The following is a 15,262-nucleotide window of genomic DNA, read 5'->3' on the forward strand; positions in this document are numbered from 1 at the left end:
TCATTTCCAACTGCGACCTGGCCAAGATAAAGCAAAGCTGAGCGACAAAAAACAACACAGTTACACGTGGGATAAACAAAAGTACAGTCAATAACACAATAGAAAAATCTATATACAGTGTGTGCAAATGGAGTAAGGAGGTAAGGCGATAAATAGGCCATAGGAGCGAAGTAAGAGACCATGACATATCACAATCGTATCAAGTACATTTTCCCTCAACAAAGTATTTATCAGCAGTCACTGCTGGTGGGACAATGTGGTTTTTGGGGGGAGGGGGGGGGTGTCAGTTATTTACGATACTCTTCAAAGAGGTATGGTTTCAGACATTTTCGAAAGATGGGCAGGGACTACGCTGTTCTGACTTTAGGGGGAAGTTTGTTCCACCATTGGAATGCCAAGAGAGAAGAGCTTTGACTGGGCTAAGCTGCCCTCCCGTAGTGGTGGGAGGGCCAAGAGACCAGAGGTGGCAGAACAGAGTGCTCGGGTTGCGATGTAGGCTTTAAACATAGTCTGAAGATGAAGAGGTGCAGATCCCCTTGCTGCTCCGTAGGCAGGCACCAGGGTCTTGAAGTTAATGCGAGCTTCGACTGGAAGCCATTAGAGTGTGAGGAGGAGCAGGATGACATGGGAGAACTTAGAAAAGTCGGACACCAAGCGGGCTGCTGCATTCTGGGTAATTTGCAGGGGTTTGATGGCAAAGCGGGGAGAGTTGCAGTAGTCTAGACGGGAGATGACAAGTGCCTCGATTAGGGCCGTTACAGATGTTGTAGAGCATAAACCTGCAGGAGCGAGTCACTGCTTTGATGTTTGCAGAGAACGACAGGGTGCTGTCCAGGGTCACGCCAAGGTTCTTTGTACTCTGGGAAGGGGACACCATGGAGTTCTCAACCGTGATGGAGAGGTCTTGAAATGGACAGGCCTTCCCCGGGGGGAAGAGACGTTTTTGTCGAGGTTGAGCTTGAGGTGGTGGGCTGACATCCAAGCTGAGATGTCTGACAGGCACGCAGAGATGCTTCTCACCACCTTGGTGTCAGAATGTAGGAAGGAGAAGAGAAGTTGAGTGTCATCCACATAGCAATGATAGGAGAGACCATGTGAGGATATGATGGAGCCGAGTGACTTTGTGTGAAGAGAAAAGAAGAGTGGGCCTCGAACAGAGCCCTGGGGGACACCAGTAGTGAAATCACATGGCGCAAACACTGATCCTCTTCACGCCACTTGGTAGGAGTGACTTGCCAGGTAGGATGCAATCCAGGAGTGTGCAGCGCCTGAGACGCCCAACCCTGAGAGGATGGAGAGGAGGATTTGATGGTTCACAGTGTCGAAAGCAATGGATAGATCTAAGAGGATGAGAACAGAGGAGAGAGAGAGCTTTGGCAGAGCGGAGAGCGTCTGTGACACAGAGAAAAGCAGTCTCAGTTGAGTGAGCCGCCTTGAAGCCTGACTGCTTAGGGTCAAGAAAATCGTTCTGAGAGCGATAACGAGAGAGTTGGTCAGAGACAGCACGCTCAAGTGTTTTGGAAAGAAAAAAAAGAAACGATACCGGTCTGTAGTTTTTGACATCAGGGGTCGAATGTTGGTTTCTTGAGGAAGGGAACGACTCTGGCCATCTTGAAGTCAGAGGGGACTCAGCCAGTGGTCAGGGATGAGTTAATGAGGAAAGTGATAAATGGGAGAATGTCTGCAAAAATGGTCTGGAGGAAGGGGATGTTGTCAGGCGTCCGGACCTCACTAGTCGCAGGATTTCATCTGTAGAGAGCGGGGAGAAAGAGATCAAGGCATATGGTAGTTCTGTGTGTGGGACCAGTGGACTCAGTAGGCTGAGTGGAAGGGGAACAGATGTTGTCAACCTTTTTTTTTCAAAATGGTTGGCAAAGTCATCCGCAGAGAGAGAGGAGGGGGTGGAGGATTAAGGAGGGAAGAGAAAGTGGAGAAGAGTTTCCCAGGGTTGGAGGTGGAAGCTTGAAATGTAGAGTTATAGAAAGCGGCTTTATCGGTGGATACAAAGGAAGAAAAGGTAGCGAGGAGGGAGTGGAAGGATGATGAGTCCTCCAGAAGTTTACTTTTCTTACATTTCCACTCAGCTGCCCGAAGCCCTGTTCTGTTAGCATACTACACTTAGTCATTATTACCACAGAACTGGGTTTGTTACGGGGTCCTATACACAATCATGTTCACTGTGTCTGTCCAAATCTCTGACATTTTCAAATTATAAACCAATAAACTCAACACAAGCTTTCCTTAATCTCACTCACCATTGTCTACATGAACAAAAAATAGGAAAACCACAATCTTTTAAATCGGGCAATTGTGAGTGAGTTGATTAATGTGTTTATGAACGTCGGTTTTCCAGCCCACCGTAGTGCGGCACCATTGGGTGCACCGGAGGCGCCAGGATGGGAAGTGTCGGCAGTGCGGGAAGGTGAGCATGGCTATAATATCAATTAATTCATTTCTGCCCCATATTGCAGGATGAATGATCTGACGAAACATGTTCTTCTTGAGGGTACATTACATCTTAGATCTGATTTAATTTCTCTACAGGGTTTCCAGCAGAAGTTTGCCTTTCATAGCAAAGAGATTGTGGCCATCAGCTGTTCGTGGTGTAAACAGGCAGTAAGTTGGAAGGTTGGTTGTACTGTACAGATGTAGGATCTTAATTTGACCAGTATTGTCACAGCAACTTAATCCTGCAGCAGCGTCACCTTGTCTGAGAGAGATTTGCATGTTTATCCAAACTGTGTTTTGTGTAAGCCTACACGAAACACAGTCCTTATATTAAGTGTTTCTAAAATGAATGAATGGTAGGGAAACGATTGGGACCATTTCCCTGTTTGACCGCTAGGTTTTATGGCTATTATGACACCTCCACTGCTCTATTTGATAATTATATATGATTGATGGTATGATTGTAAATTGGTTTATTATAAATTCAGTCGATGACTGAGAAACCAATACAATCTACTACTACTACTACTACTACTACTACTACTACTACTACTACTACTACTACTAATATTAGCTAGTCAAAACTAGGCTACATGAAAAGTGTAATACTGTTAATACAGCTGTGTGCTATTGCCTGTTTTCAGGGAATTTATGTAAATCATGAACTTCATCTGCATTTGGAATTTCTCAGCAACAAAAGAGTGATACAATTATGTTCTCAGAGAGAGTCTGATGCCTACCTCTGTATGGTTTATAGTGCTGCTGTGCCTCATAAACTACGGATGATAATGATGTGTCTACGTATGCTTGTGTGAGACGTTTGTGCGAGTGTCTGTGCTGAATGAAAACACAATTCCAGTGGATGTACGTGATCACTGATGTGTTGTGTGTACAGTAACTGACCTCTCCCTCTGTAATGGTGTACGTATGTTTTATGTGTATGTGAGACAGTCGTGTCAGGGTCTGTGTTGAGTGTTTTTAAGTGAATGATGTGTGTCGCTGTGTACTGCGCTCACACCGCTGCCGTCCTTTCCTCCGTCCCCCTCCCCACTGTAGTACCACAACAAGGTGTCCTGCTTCATGCTGCAGCAGATCGAGGAGCCCTGCTCCCTGGGTGCTCATGCCTCTGTCATCGTACCCTCTACCTGGATCCTCCGGGTCCGCAGACCTCAGGTAAAAAATGTTTTATTCAAATAAAAAAACTAGATGAATATTGTCACATATACCGGATAGGTGCACTGGAATGTGTTTGTTTACAGGGTCAGCCATAGTAGTACGGTGCCCCCCGGAGCAAATTAAGGTTACGTGCCTTTGCTCAAAGGCACAGAGATTTTTCGGCCTTGTCTGCTCGGGTATTTGAACCAGCAACCTTTTGGTTACTGGCTCAACGCTTTAACCGCTACGCTACCTGCAGACCCCACAGTCACATGATCCATAGTCACATATGCACTTCCAAGTATTCAAATATTCACTGCCACCCATGTGAGTTTACAATGTGCAATGGCATGTTTTCCCAAATACTTTGTGGTGCCATTGCACTGAGAAGCCAACAGAGGGTAGCAGTCATCCGTTAGTTGCATTTGTATTATATTTTTTTATGGATCCCCATTACCTACTGCCAAGGCAGCAGCTACTCTTCCTGGGGTCCAGCAAAATGAAGGTATTTTATCCCGTTTTTAAAACATTACAATACATTAACAGATCTCACAACACACTGTGTGCTCTCAGGCCCCTATTCCACCATTACCATATATCTACAGTACTAAATCCGTGTGTGCATATTGCGTATGTTATAGTGTGTGTGTATGCATGTGTCTGTGCCTATGTTTGTCTTGCTTCACAGTCCCCGCTGTTCCATAAGGTGTTTTTAATCAGTTTTTTTTTTAAATCTAATTTTACTGCTTTCATCAGTTACTTGATGTGGAATAGAGTTCCATATAGTTGTGGCTCTATGTAGTACTGTGGGCCTCCCATAGTCTGTTCTGGACTTGGACTGTGAAGAGACCTGTTGTGGCATGTCTTGTGGGGTATGCATGGGTGTCCGAGCTGTTCAAACAGACAGCTCGTTGCATTCTACATGTCAATACCTCTCATAAATACAAGTAGTGATGAAGTCAATCTCTCATCCACCTTGAGCCAGGAGCGACTAATTCATGCATATTATTAATATTAGCTCTCCGTGTACATCCAAGGGCCAGCCGTGCTACCCTGTTCTGAATCAATTGCAATTTAAGTCCTTTTTTGTGGCACCTGACCACACGACTGAACAGTAGTCCAGGTGCGACCAAACTAGGGCCTGTAGGACCTGCCTTGTTGATAGTGTTGTTAAGAAGGTAGAGCAGTGCTTTATTATGGACATACTTCTCCCCATCTTAGCTACTGTTGTATCAATATGTTTTGACCATGACAGTTTACAATCCAGGGTTACTCCAAGCAGTTTAGTCATCTCAATTTGCTCAATTTCCACATTATTTATCAGAATATTTAGTTGAGGTTTAGGGTTTAGTGAATGATATGTCCCATATACAATGCTTTTAGTTTTAGAAATATTTAGGGCTAACTTATTCAACAGTTATGATAAATGACATTTGTATTATTTCAAGTTGATCAATTGCTGTTCCTTATATAAATGGAATACCGATGTGACATTTTAATCCTCGTGTGTTATTCTTTCAGACCTCACTAAAGTTGAGTAAAAAGAAAAAACGGACCTCGTTTAAGCGCAAGTCCAGCAAAAAGGGAGTAGAGGTGAGTTTTGAATTGTTGCTTCATCCATCGCAAATGGCCTTTCCCTACCGTTAGTATTGTGAGGAGACGTACATAACTAAAACATCCTTTGTTGATTACCCTGAGGGGCATCGTTCCTCTTATACTGCAACTGTTGTGAACTGTTGAATTGGTTTTACATTGAAATAAAATGAAACACATACTTATGAAATGGTAACTAAAAGGACAATGTCAAGCTGATGTCAAGGTATTATCAATGTAAACAGGTCTTGGCCCTTATCAAATCACTGCTGACACAACCCAGCCAGGGACATCGGATGTGCTGGTCAATATGTACTTCCTGGCGACATCCAGTGTCCAATACCTTGGCTTTACTGCATATACACGACAAGTGCATGTACAGAAATAATTCTCTCTCTTGTCTGGCCTTGCGTTGGTTAGCCAGCCCTCCAAAGACAAGGCGCTCTAAAACGCCTCAGGCGGAGCCAGTCCCAGGTACCATCCCACCCCGACTCCCCAGATCACCCCAAAGCCACAGTTCTGGAGACCGTATTGATCAATTCAACTGTTAGACAACTATATACTCTTTGGCTTACTATATCTCATAGAGAGTAGGAAGTATCCACGCAGCATCAGCTCGATGCCGTTTTCATTTTTAAGTGAGTTCATTTGGCATAATGTTATACGAGTCTGACACGATAGTTTCTAACACAACATCAGTACAAGCAGTAAGAGCTTAGTGCTTCTTCCCTTAGGGAACCAACACTGTACATCGGTCTCTCATCTTTCACCTGTCTAAATGCATCCCTTTATTTCCTTTGTGCAGGAGGCGCGCTGGAAGCCCTTCATAGTTAGACCCATTCCCTCTCAGCTTATGAAGCCGCTGTTGGTGTTTGTCAACCCGAAGAGTGGGGGGAATCAGGTGAGAGCCGTGCTGTCTGTGCTGGAGCTGTCAGTGCAGGCCCGGTGGACCGAGGCCAACACCAGTCACAGGTGTAATCCTGACTGGTCTATAAGCCGTCTGTGAGATGAAACCCTGTCTGCATCTTAAAGAGTCTTCCAGCAGTCCACTCAGGGCAGCTCATACCTCACTCAATCAAATACTAGTCAGTTAATCCAATACTTGTTTACTGTGACGACGATGAGGACTCGGTAGTAATTGTACTCCTGCTCATTTTTCAGGGAGCCAAGATTATCCAGTCGTTCATGTGGTACCTGAACCCCCGCCAGGTATTTGACCTGAGTCTGGGAGGTCCCAAGGACGGGTACGTTTCCCAAACTTTGTACTAGTGCAGTCTTCTTCTTTTTTTTACTGACTCTGGCCTTTAAACATCAATATCGTCATCATACGTCTGTCTCGGCGCTCTTCCGTTACTCTGTGCTCCCTGACGCAGAGCTTCTTCTCGTTACATCCGATGTATCTGAACCAAAAGAAGTCGTTCTAATTCCAAAGTATTATTTTGATATTGTTTTTCTTCTTGCTATGGATACCCTATGCTATTGTTCCGACCTTCGTTAACAGGCTTGATACTGTGGACTGACTGGGCCCGAAAACTAGAAGTTGATTTTGTCTCTTGCTCTGTCTCTCCAAGGTTAGAAATGTACCGTAAGGTGCATAACCTGAGGATACTGGCATGCGGAGGTGATGGCACGGTGAGTAGGAACACGCTTGTTGTACAACGGCCGTGCCCAAGGTCTTTTTTTAAGCAATACACGGACGTTCCTGAACTCTTTTAGCTGCAAACTTGACTTTGTGATCATTAAAATAACAGCGGACAGTCTGATGTTTTCCCTTAAAGGCATTTGACCCCATCTTAGTGATCTAAGCCCTGAACTATGTGTGTAGGTGGGCTGGATCCTGTCTGCTCTGGACCAGCTCCAGTTGAACCCCCCGCCTGCAGTAGCCATCCTGCCTCTGGGGACAGGCAACGACCTGGCCAGGACCCTCAACTGGGGTGGTGTGAGTATCTCAATCATGTCTGGACAACGTATACACTGAGTTTACAAAACGTTAGGAAAACTTTCTTTAATCTTGAGTTGCACCTGCCGTTTTGCCCTTGGAACAGCCTCAATTCGTCGGGGCGTGGGGTCTACAAGGTGTCGAAAGCGTTCCACAGGGATGTTGACTCCAATGCTTCCCACAGTTGTGTCAAGTTGGCTGGATGTCCTTTGGGTGATGGACCATTCTTGATACACACCAGAAACTGTTGAGTGTAAAAAAAAAAAGATTGCGACATTGCAGTTCTTGACTCAAAGCGGTCTACGTGTGCCCTCTGAATGGCACACACGCACAATCCATGCCTCAATTGTCTCGAGGCTTAAAATTCCTTCTTTAACCCGTCTCCTCCACTTCATCTACACTGATGGAAGTGGATTTAACAAGTGACGTCAATAAGGGATCATAGCTTTCACCTGGATTCACCTGATCAGTCTATGTCATAGAAAGAGCAGGTGTTCCTAATGTTTTGTACACAGTTTACACCCTCAAAGATGGGCTTTTCCATAGTCGTTGGGCAATGCAGATGCACAGTTAACTCTCTAGAGGACACCAGAATCATGACAATAACCACTTATTATTGCTTGGAAAATGTCTTGAAGAATTTATATATGTCAGGAGGAACTAGATACTTTCTACAATGAACTGTGTTTAATTGCTCTTGGTGTTTTCCCTTCTCTATTCCTCCCCTCTCCAGGGTTACACAGATGAGCCGGTGTCTAAGATCCTGTCTCATGTAGAGGATGGGAACATCGTCCAGCTCGACCGGTGGAATCTAGTAGTGGAGCCCAACCAGGATGCTGGTGCAGAGGAGAGGGATGAGCAGCAGACCGACAAGGTGAACAAACCCCCTCTCACCCCTCGTCCCAGATCCTGCACTGTAGTCATGGACTGTCAACAAATGATGTGTGTGGGGGTGGGGGTGGGGGTGGGGGTGTATGGGTGTGGGTGTGTGTGGATGGGTGATGCAGAGAATGAGGATTGATCAAAGTTTAACTTAGTGCTAGCACCTTACCTATCAGATGGTGTGTTTGTAACAGCATCGTAAATCAGGTCGTGACTCTGAGTTTTCATTGAGCCCCAGAGAATGAACCTCTCCACCAAGTCACAATATCATTTGTTTATTGGTAACAGGGTCATGGCTGGTCACACACCAAAATACCTCAGTGACCTTTACATTATTTAATGGTTAGTTACTTCTAAAAGTTGAGATCTATTGTCAACTAGAAGCACAATGTTGCTCTGCGACCTCAAACATCATGTATTATTTTTATTTATTTTTTATTTTATGGCAGTGAGGGTAGTCTGGGGCACTAAAGACCGTAGGACTGAGGATGGAGTTGGGGCTCAGCGGCATACTCCGGTTTAGTGTTGAAATGTCAACATTTTACCTTGTGATTTCTGACGTTTTGGTGATATTTCATCTGGGATTAACACTTTTTTTTTCCCGTACGTGTTTTCTTTTCCACAGCTCCCCCTCGACGTCTTCAACAACTACTTCAGCCTCGGCTTCGACGCACACGTGACACTAGAGTTCCACGAGTCTCGAGGTTGTGTTTCTGACTGATCTCTTAACGTTGACCACCCATGTAATGTCATTGTTGGGGATTCATCTGTGCTATCCATAGACGGCTCACGTCGATAGTAACAAATGATGCTGTGTGTATCTACTGTATGCCAATATCATTGTGTCCCATTACTCACACTCCATCATGCTTTCTATAACCAACGCTCCTCAGAGGCCAACCCTGAGAAATTCAACAGCCGCTTTCGGAACAAGATGTTCTACGCAGGGGTGGGTACAGTTGTGTTTTCTAAACAAGAGAAAATAGCTAATACATTCATAGTTTCTCACCATGTATCATCACTTTTATCATTAGTAGTGATTGTAATTGTTTGTATTTGTGGCCATAGCTTTAGTTGTGTCAATATTTTCTATGGAGAATCTACAAGTTTGATTCTCTGGTGTTCCTTCTAACCAGACGGCCTTCTCAGACTTCCTCATGGGCAGCTCCAAAGACCTAGCCAAACACATCAAGGTCGTGGTGAGTTCAACTGACCTTTACATGGACCTTGGCTTCAGCTCAGATTGTGTGACGTCATTCCACAAAGGGTTCAAGTTAACATCTAAATACGTTAACAGGAATTTCCCCACTTCATAGTAAAAAATTGTTCGTGCGAAATAGAAATTGACCCTAGTTTCAGGGCACGGGCTCCATTCTGAGCTTTGTGATCCTTACAACCGACCCTGTACATCTCATTAGACTGACAGATGTGTTCGTCTTCACTGTCAGTCAGTCAGAATGTGGCACCTTTTCAAACGGTACATTTTATTGGCCATGTGAGAACTCTTCCAGGAATGATCTGAGTGCGTTTGTGTACAGTAATGGAGATGCCTGTCTGTCTGTCTCCTCTCATTAGTGCGACGGCACCGACCTCACCTCAAAGGTTCAGGATCTGAAGCTGCAGTGTTTGGTGTTCCTCAACATTCCCAGGTTAGCAGCCTCAATGGGGAAACGGGTTATATATGACACTGTTGTAATGTAGGCTAAGTTAGGCACATAACCATACGTGTGTGTGTGTGTGTGTGTGTGTGTGTGTGTGTGTGTGTGTGTGTGTGTACTAGATACTGTGCTGGTACCATGCCATGGGGAAACCCAAGCGAGCACCATGACTTTGAGCCACAACGGCACGACGACGGCTGCATTGAAGTTATCGGCTTCACCATGACCTCTCTGGTATTCCCCTATCAACTTGAATTTGTCTGTGTGTTAGAACATAAGAGTTACAAGATGAATGACATGGATGAGTCCCTTTCTTTACATTTGTCCTAGTCATAGCCTTGCTCTGATGGATGATCGTCTCGTCCTCCCTGGTGCTGTAGGCAACACTGCAGGTCGGAGGTCACGGTGAGCGGCTGAACCAGTGCAGAGAGGTGACCCTCACCACCTACAAGTCCATCCCCATGCAGGTAGATGGGGAGCCGTGCAAGCTAGCCCCCTCCACCATCCGGATCTCCCTGAGGAACCAAGCCAACATGGTGCAGAAGGCCAAGAGGAAGACCTCTATACCACAGCTCAACGAGTGAGTAATACAGTCCAGCATGGGAAAACACCATTTTAGAATTGAGTTTCTAAAAAGAGACCAGAAAAGGGGTCCAGTCAGAACCCGAACATCAATCCACTATGGAGACTTTCTAATGTGTAACTGTTTAGTCTTTGCGCTGTCGGCAGGTTGCCTCTGTTGTCACAACGGTGCTTGTGGAGTTGGAAGTTATTGTAATGCATTCCACAAGTCATGACTAATGTCCTCAACCGAGCCGAAGGTCGTTCTTCAATTTCTTAATGTGTGATTTCAAGTGGCACGCAGGAGTGGGAGACTGACAGGCCAGACAAGGTGGGATTCATTTGCAGGGGGTGGCTGAAGCGCTGACAAAGACTTGTGCGTGTAAAATAACCCAAGCCGACAGAGGGGAAAAACAAACAAAGACATACAACAACATTCATTAAAGTCGTCATGGCTTTGCAGCCATCTTCCTTTTCTCTCCGTCGGTAGTCTCAGTCATATCAGTCTCAGTCTGTCTACAGGCTGAAAATCGAAGATGCATCATCAGAATGAACAGCCCTATTTATTTTCACGGTAATTGCATTACCTTTTTCAATCCTGTTGTAAGGTTTTTTGCTAATTTCATACTTCTCTGATTCTCGCGACAATGTATTGACTTGCTGGTGGAGGGGAATAATGAGTCCTCCATCTAAAGGATTGATATGTCCGGGGGGGGCTAATTCAATGATTGTGTTTACAGAAGCCTGTTTTAGCTGAGATGAAGTCGTGGTCATCCAAACCTTATTTATTGATACCCTTCAAGGAATGGCCTAACCTTCTGTGCTGCAAAAACACCAGGCATTTGGACAGAAAGTAAGAATGCTAAGATGCAAATCAGCCTGGAATTCAAGCAAACGACCCAGCTGTATTCACTTCTACGCTGATTACATTGTTTGAGATCATACCCCAACATGAGATCAACCTGTTCTCCCAACAACACTCCAGTAAGAAACCTATACAACTTGTGTTGTTGTCAGGTGTCTATTGTCCTCGAAACAGAATGGTAAGCTATAGTCACAGCGTTGTTTTTGGATCTCCCACACACTGCGAACAGGTCACATTCGTCACAGATCACAACTGTTTTCATGAATAGGTAATCATCCTAGAAGCCATCACGGTGACAAAGGGAAGGGGGGGAAAGCTGTTCTGAACACCTCTGGCTTCTCTCAAGCTGTTGTGCTTGTGAGCCCAGGTTGTCAGAGTGCTGTGGTTGGAGGTTGATCCCCCGTCATCAGCTTGCTTTAATGCTCTTCCCGGGTTGCAGTCTTTCATTAAACTTATCTTCATTTATTTCCTTTTTTTTTTTATATACCTTCATTTATATCATTTTTTTCTTTCTCTCTCAACCGAGATGTTTCCAACTCCCAGCTAGTTTACGAAGTTAGAAATGAATAAGGGAAGTACCTGATTCTATACTGTATAATGGTGTACTGATCTCTAGCATAGGTTATGAATAATCGTGGTTACGTGTCAATTTGACATGATTTGGTTGTTTAAACCTCAGAGTTCCTACAAATATGTACACTGAACACAATTGTAAACACAACATGTAAAGTGTTGGTCCCGTGAGCTGAAATAGATCCCAGAAATGTTTCATGTGCACAAGAAGATGATTTCTCTCAAATGTTGTGCACACATTGGTTTATATTCCTGTTAGTGAGCATTTCTCCTTAGCCAAGATAATCCATCCACCTGACAGGTGTGGCATATCAAGAAGCTGCTTAAACAACATGATCATTACACAGGTGCATCTTGTGCTGGGGACAATAAAAGGCCACTCTAAAATGTGCAGTTTTGTCACAACCCAATGCCACAGATGTCTCAAGTTTTGAGGGATCATGCAATTGAAATGCTGACTGCAGGAATGTCCATCAGAGCTGTTGCCAGATAATTTAATGTTCAGTTCTCTACCATAAGCTTACTCTAATGTGATTTTAGAGAATTTGGCAGTAGGTCCAACTGGCCTCACAACCGCAGACCACGTGTAACCACGCCAACCCAGGACCTCCACATCCAGCTTCTTCACCTGCGGGATTGTCTGAGACCAGCCACCCGAACAGCTGATGAAAGTGTGGGTTTCCACAACCAAATAATTTCTGCACAAACTTTCAGAAAACGCCTCAGGGAAGCTCATCTGCGTGCTCGTCGTCCTCACCAGGGTCTTGACCTGACTGCATTTCGGCGTTGTAACCGACTTCAGTGTGCAAATGCTCACCTTTAATGGCCACTGGCATGCTGAAGAAGTGTGCAATTCACAGATGAATCCCAGGTTTCAACTGTACCGGGCAGTTGGTAGACAGTGTAGTGTGTCTGGCGTCGTGTGGGCGAGCGGTTTGCCGATGTCAACGTTGTGAACAGAGTGCCCCGTGGTGGCAGTGGGGTTATGGTATAGGAAGGCATAAGCTACGGACAACAAACACAATTGCTTTTTATCGATGGCAATTTGGATGCACAGAGACACCGTTACGAGATCCAGAGGCCCATTGTCATGCCATTCATCCACCTCCATCACCTCATGTGTTTCAGCCTGATAATGCATGGTCCCATGTCGCATGGCTCTGTACACAATTCTTGGAAGTTGAAAATGTCCCAGTTCTTCCATGGCCTGCGTTCTCAACAGAAATGTTACCCATTGATCATGCTCTGGATCGACGTATACGACAGCGTGTTCCAATTCCCGCCAATATCCAGCAACTTCGCACAGCCATTGAAGAGGAGTCGGACAACATTCCACAGGCCACAATCAACAGCCTGATCAACTCTATGAGAAGGAGATGTGTTGTACTGCATGAGGCAAGTGGTGGTCACACCAGATACTGACTGGTTTTCTGATCCACGCCCCTACCTTTTTTTAAGGTATCTGTGACCAACAGCATATCTGTATTCCCAGTCATGTGAAATCCATAGATTAGGGCCTAATGAATTTATTTAAATTGTCTGATTTCCTTATATGAACTGTAACTCAGTGAAATCTTTGAAACTGTTGCGTGTTGGGTTTATATTTTAGTTTGGTGCAATTCCAATTTTGGAGAGATGGTACCTAACTAGTTATGCTTCTTCTGTTGTCTTCCACAGCCAGCAGGCCTTCCCGGAGAGATTAAGGATCCGGGTGAACCGTATTAGCATGCACGACTATGAGGCCCTGCATTACGACAAGGAGAAACTTAAAGAAGCCTGTGAGTATTCCATCTCTGTCTAATGCACTGATACTCCATCATCCTTCAGGTGTCGCCCAGCCTTTTCAAGGAGGAATGCAGCAGGCCCTTGAGCACTGCTTCATGCAGGGATGTTACTGAGAGCCAGAGGTGTTTTCAGTGACGTAGAACTCTGTAGTCTACACATTTTAGTTTTTTTTTTTTTACTGCCGTGCAGTTGAATTTCAAAATGTCAGGCTTGTTTTATAGAGTTAAATCCTGGCCATATGCACTGTAACTTGAGCCAGTTGACAAGAGCTATTACCTGAAGATATACTACACGTATCCTTGTGCCATTTTACGGGCAAGTTTTCCGACCCGAAGTAAGAGCGTAAATGGAAAATGATTCCCGTTCTATGCACTTTTCTCTCTTATACGTATTCTGACCATGAATTTAAGCATGGGAATAGGATGCTATTCACCTGCTATTTGTTTGGGGCGTACAGTAGATTGAATACATGAAGGTGTGGCAGAGGTGTGTAGGACTAGAGGTGTGAGGCAGAGCTGTGTAGGACTAGGTAAATGAGTAATCCATTTGGGTAAGGGAATTGTAAATATAAATGATACTTGTTATAGAACTATTTTACCTTGTAGTCGCTGGAGACAAATGTGAAACCCGTTATATGGCAGCAAGCTGAAGCATATCAACTTTCCCACAGTGAAGTTGCTGAAATGCTGTGGAATTATGCAGAATTTAAATTGTACTGCCTTTTAACTCGCACGGATGGGCACGCTCGAATGTCTTCATTATTTCCTATTTCTGTCATGTTAAATATTCGCCACCTATCCGTGTCGACCGTCAGTAGGCCTAATAACCACACATATTCCACTGCCAATTAGATCCTATCAGTAGGTATAGCCTACATTATCATTCCATTTAATGACATAGTTTTGTTTACCTTCATTTGCTTCCTCTGTAAAGCTGAGGATCATTAGTAACAGTTGATCATATCGACTATTCTCCCTATTATAATTCTATGTACACTAATCTTCCAACATTACTGTGGGTTGAAGAACTGAATGAGGCAAATTTCAGAATGAATCAAATTAACGTTTTCTTTATTTTATGCGTAAAGGCTCTCCAAACCTGTTTTTTTAGGATTCATAAAAACTTTCCTTAATCTAAATAATATACAAGATCTGGTTATTTTTAAATCTACCAATTGGTGCTGAAACAGAGATGAATATGCATATATTTATATTCTAGTGAGTCTTGACAAAATTCGAACTTAAAGCTACACCGTATTTAAAGGGATGGCTTAAAATAGATGTACTGAAAACCCTATTGAATGAAAACTCCTCGAGACAATCTGTTGGCCAGCAAGTAGGAGGGCTTTCAGCTAAATGTATTCAGTGCCCGCAAAGGAAACATGCCTGGAAAGCCAGTTACGCACCTGCATAAGGTAAATCTGAGTACCAACTACTGAGAAGTGCGTAGGAAAGGTGTGCACTCTGTCACTGTCAAACGTAGGTTAGCACAAATATATTTAATGTGGAAGGAGACACCAGGCCCTTGATCACCCCGTAAAGGATGCTGCCATCAACTAGCCTCGCTTACTACAAAGGAAAAGGAAGTCCCTTTTGATTTATATGGTACTTAGCAGAAAACCCCACAGAGATGGAACTCTTTCATTTTCTCTCTTCCTGGCTCCTCCTGGGCAGGGAGGAGGGGAGGTGGGCATTGGCTCCAGGTTTTGCTCTCCGTCCACCCTGAAGCCCTCCTCCCATCCTCGTCAGGCCATTCGATTGCTTTGAGTTTATCAGTGTGGGCCTCCCTGCATGTGACTTTGGC

At 44.5% G+C, this 15,262-nt stretch overlaps 1 protein-coding gene across 6 annotated transcripts in view; it reads left to right on the forward strand.

Annotated features, from left to right (window-relative positions):
- LOC129854095 (diacylglycerol kinase zeta-like) overlaps positions 1 to 15,262 on the forward strand; it is a 128,970-nt gene that overhangs the window by 78,945 nt on the left and 34,763 nt on the right. For all 6 annotated transcript variants that reach the window (XM_055920745.1, XM_055920746.1, XM_055920747.1 and 3 more), the window contains 16 exons: positions 2,354 to 2,422; positions 2,545 to 2,616; positions 3,505 to 3,621; positions 5,125 to 5,196; positions 6,002 to 6,097; positions 6,358 to 6,440; positions 6,768 to 6,828; positions 7,022 to 7,135; positions 7,869 to 8,009; positions 8,643 to 8,721; positions 8,911 to 8,966; positions 9,154 to 9,216; positions 9,593 to 9,666; positions 9,798 to 9,909; positions 10,056 to 10,255; positions 13,352 to 13,452. In XM_055920745.1, the coding sequence (XP_055776720.1) occupies positions 2,354 to 2,422; positions 2,545 to 2,616; positions 3,505 to 3,621; positions 5,125 to 5,196; positions 6,002 to 6,097; positions 6,358 to 6,440; positions 6,768 to 6,828; positions 7,022 to 7,135; positions 7,869 to 8,009; positions 8,643 to 8,721; positions 8,911 to 8,966; positions 9,154 to 9,216; positions 9,593 to 9,666; positions 9,798 to 9,909; positions 10,056 to 10,255; positions 13,352 to 13,452 (1,510 nt within the window). The remainder of the gene's footprint in view (positions 1 to 2,353; positions 2,423 to 2,544; positions 2,617 to 3,504; positions 3,622 to 5,124; positions 5,197 to 6,001; positions 6,098 to 6,357; positions 6,441 to 6,767; positions 6,829 to 7,021; positions 7,136 to 7,868; positions 8,010 to 8,642; positions 8,722 to 8,910; positions 8,967 to 9,153; positions 9,217 to 9,592; positions 9,667 to 9,797; positions 9,910 to 10,055; positions 10,256 to 13,351; positions 13,453 to 15,262) is intronic.

This window comes from Salvelinus fontinalis, chromosome 4 (genome assembly GCF_029448725.1).
Source record: "Salvelinus fontinalis isolate EN_2023a chromosome 4, ASM2944872v1, whole genome shotgun sequence".
In the NCBI taxonomy this organism is placed as follows: domain Eukaryota; kingdom Metazoa; phylum Chordata; class Actinopteri; order Salmoniformes; family Salmonidae; genus Salvelinus; species Salvelinus fontinalis.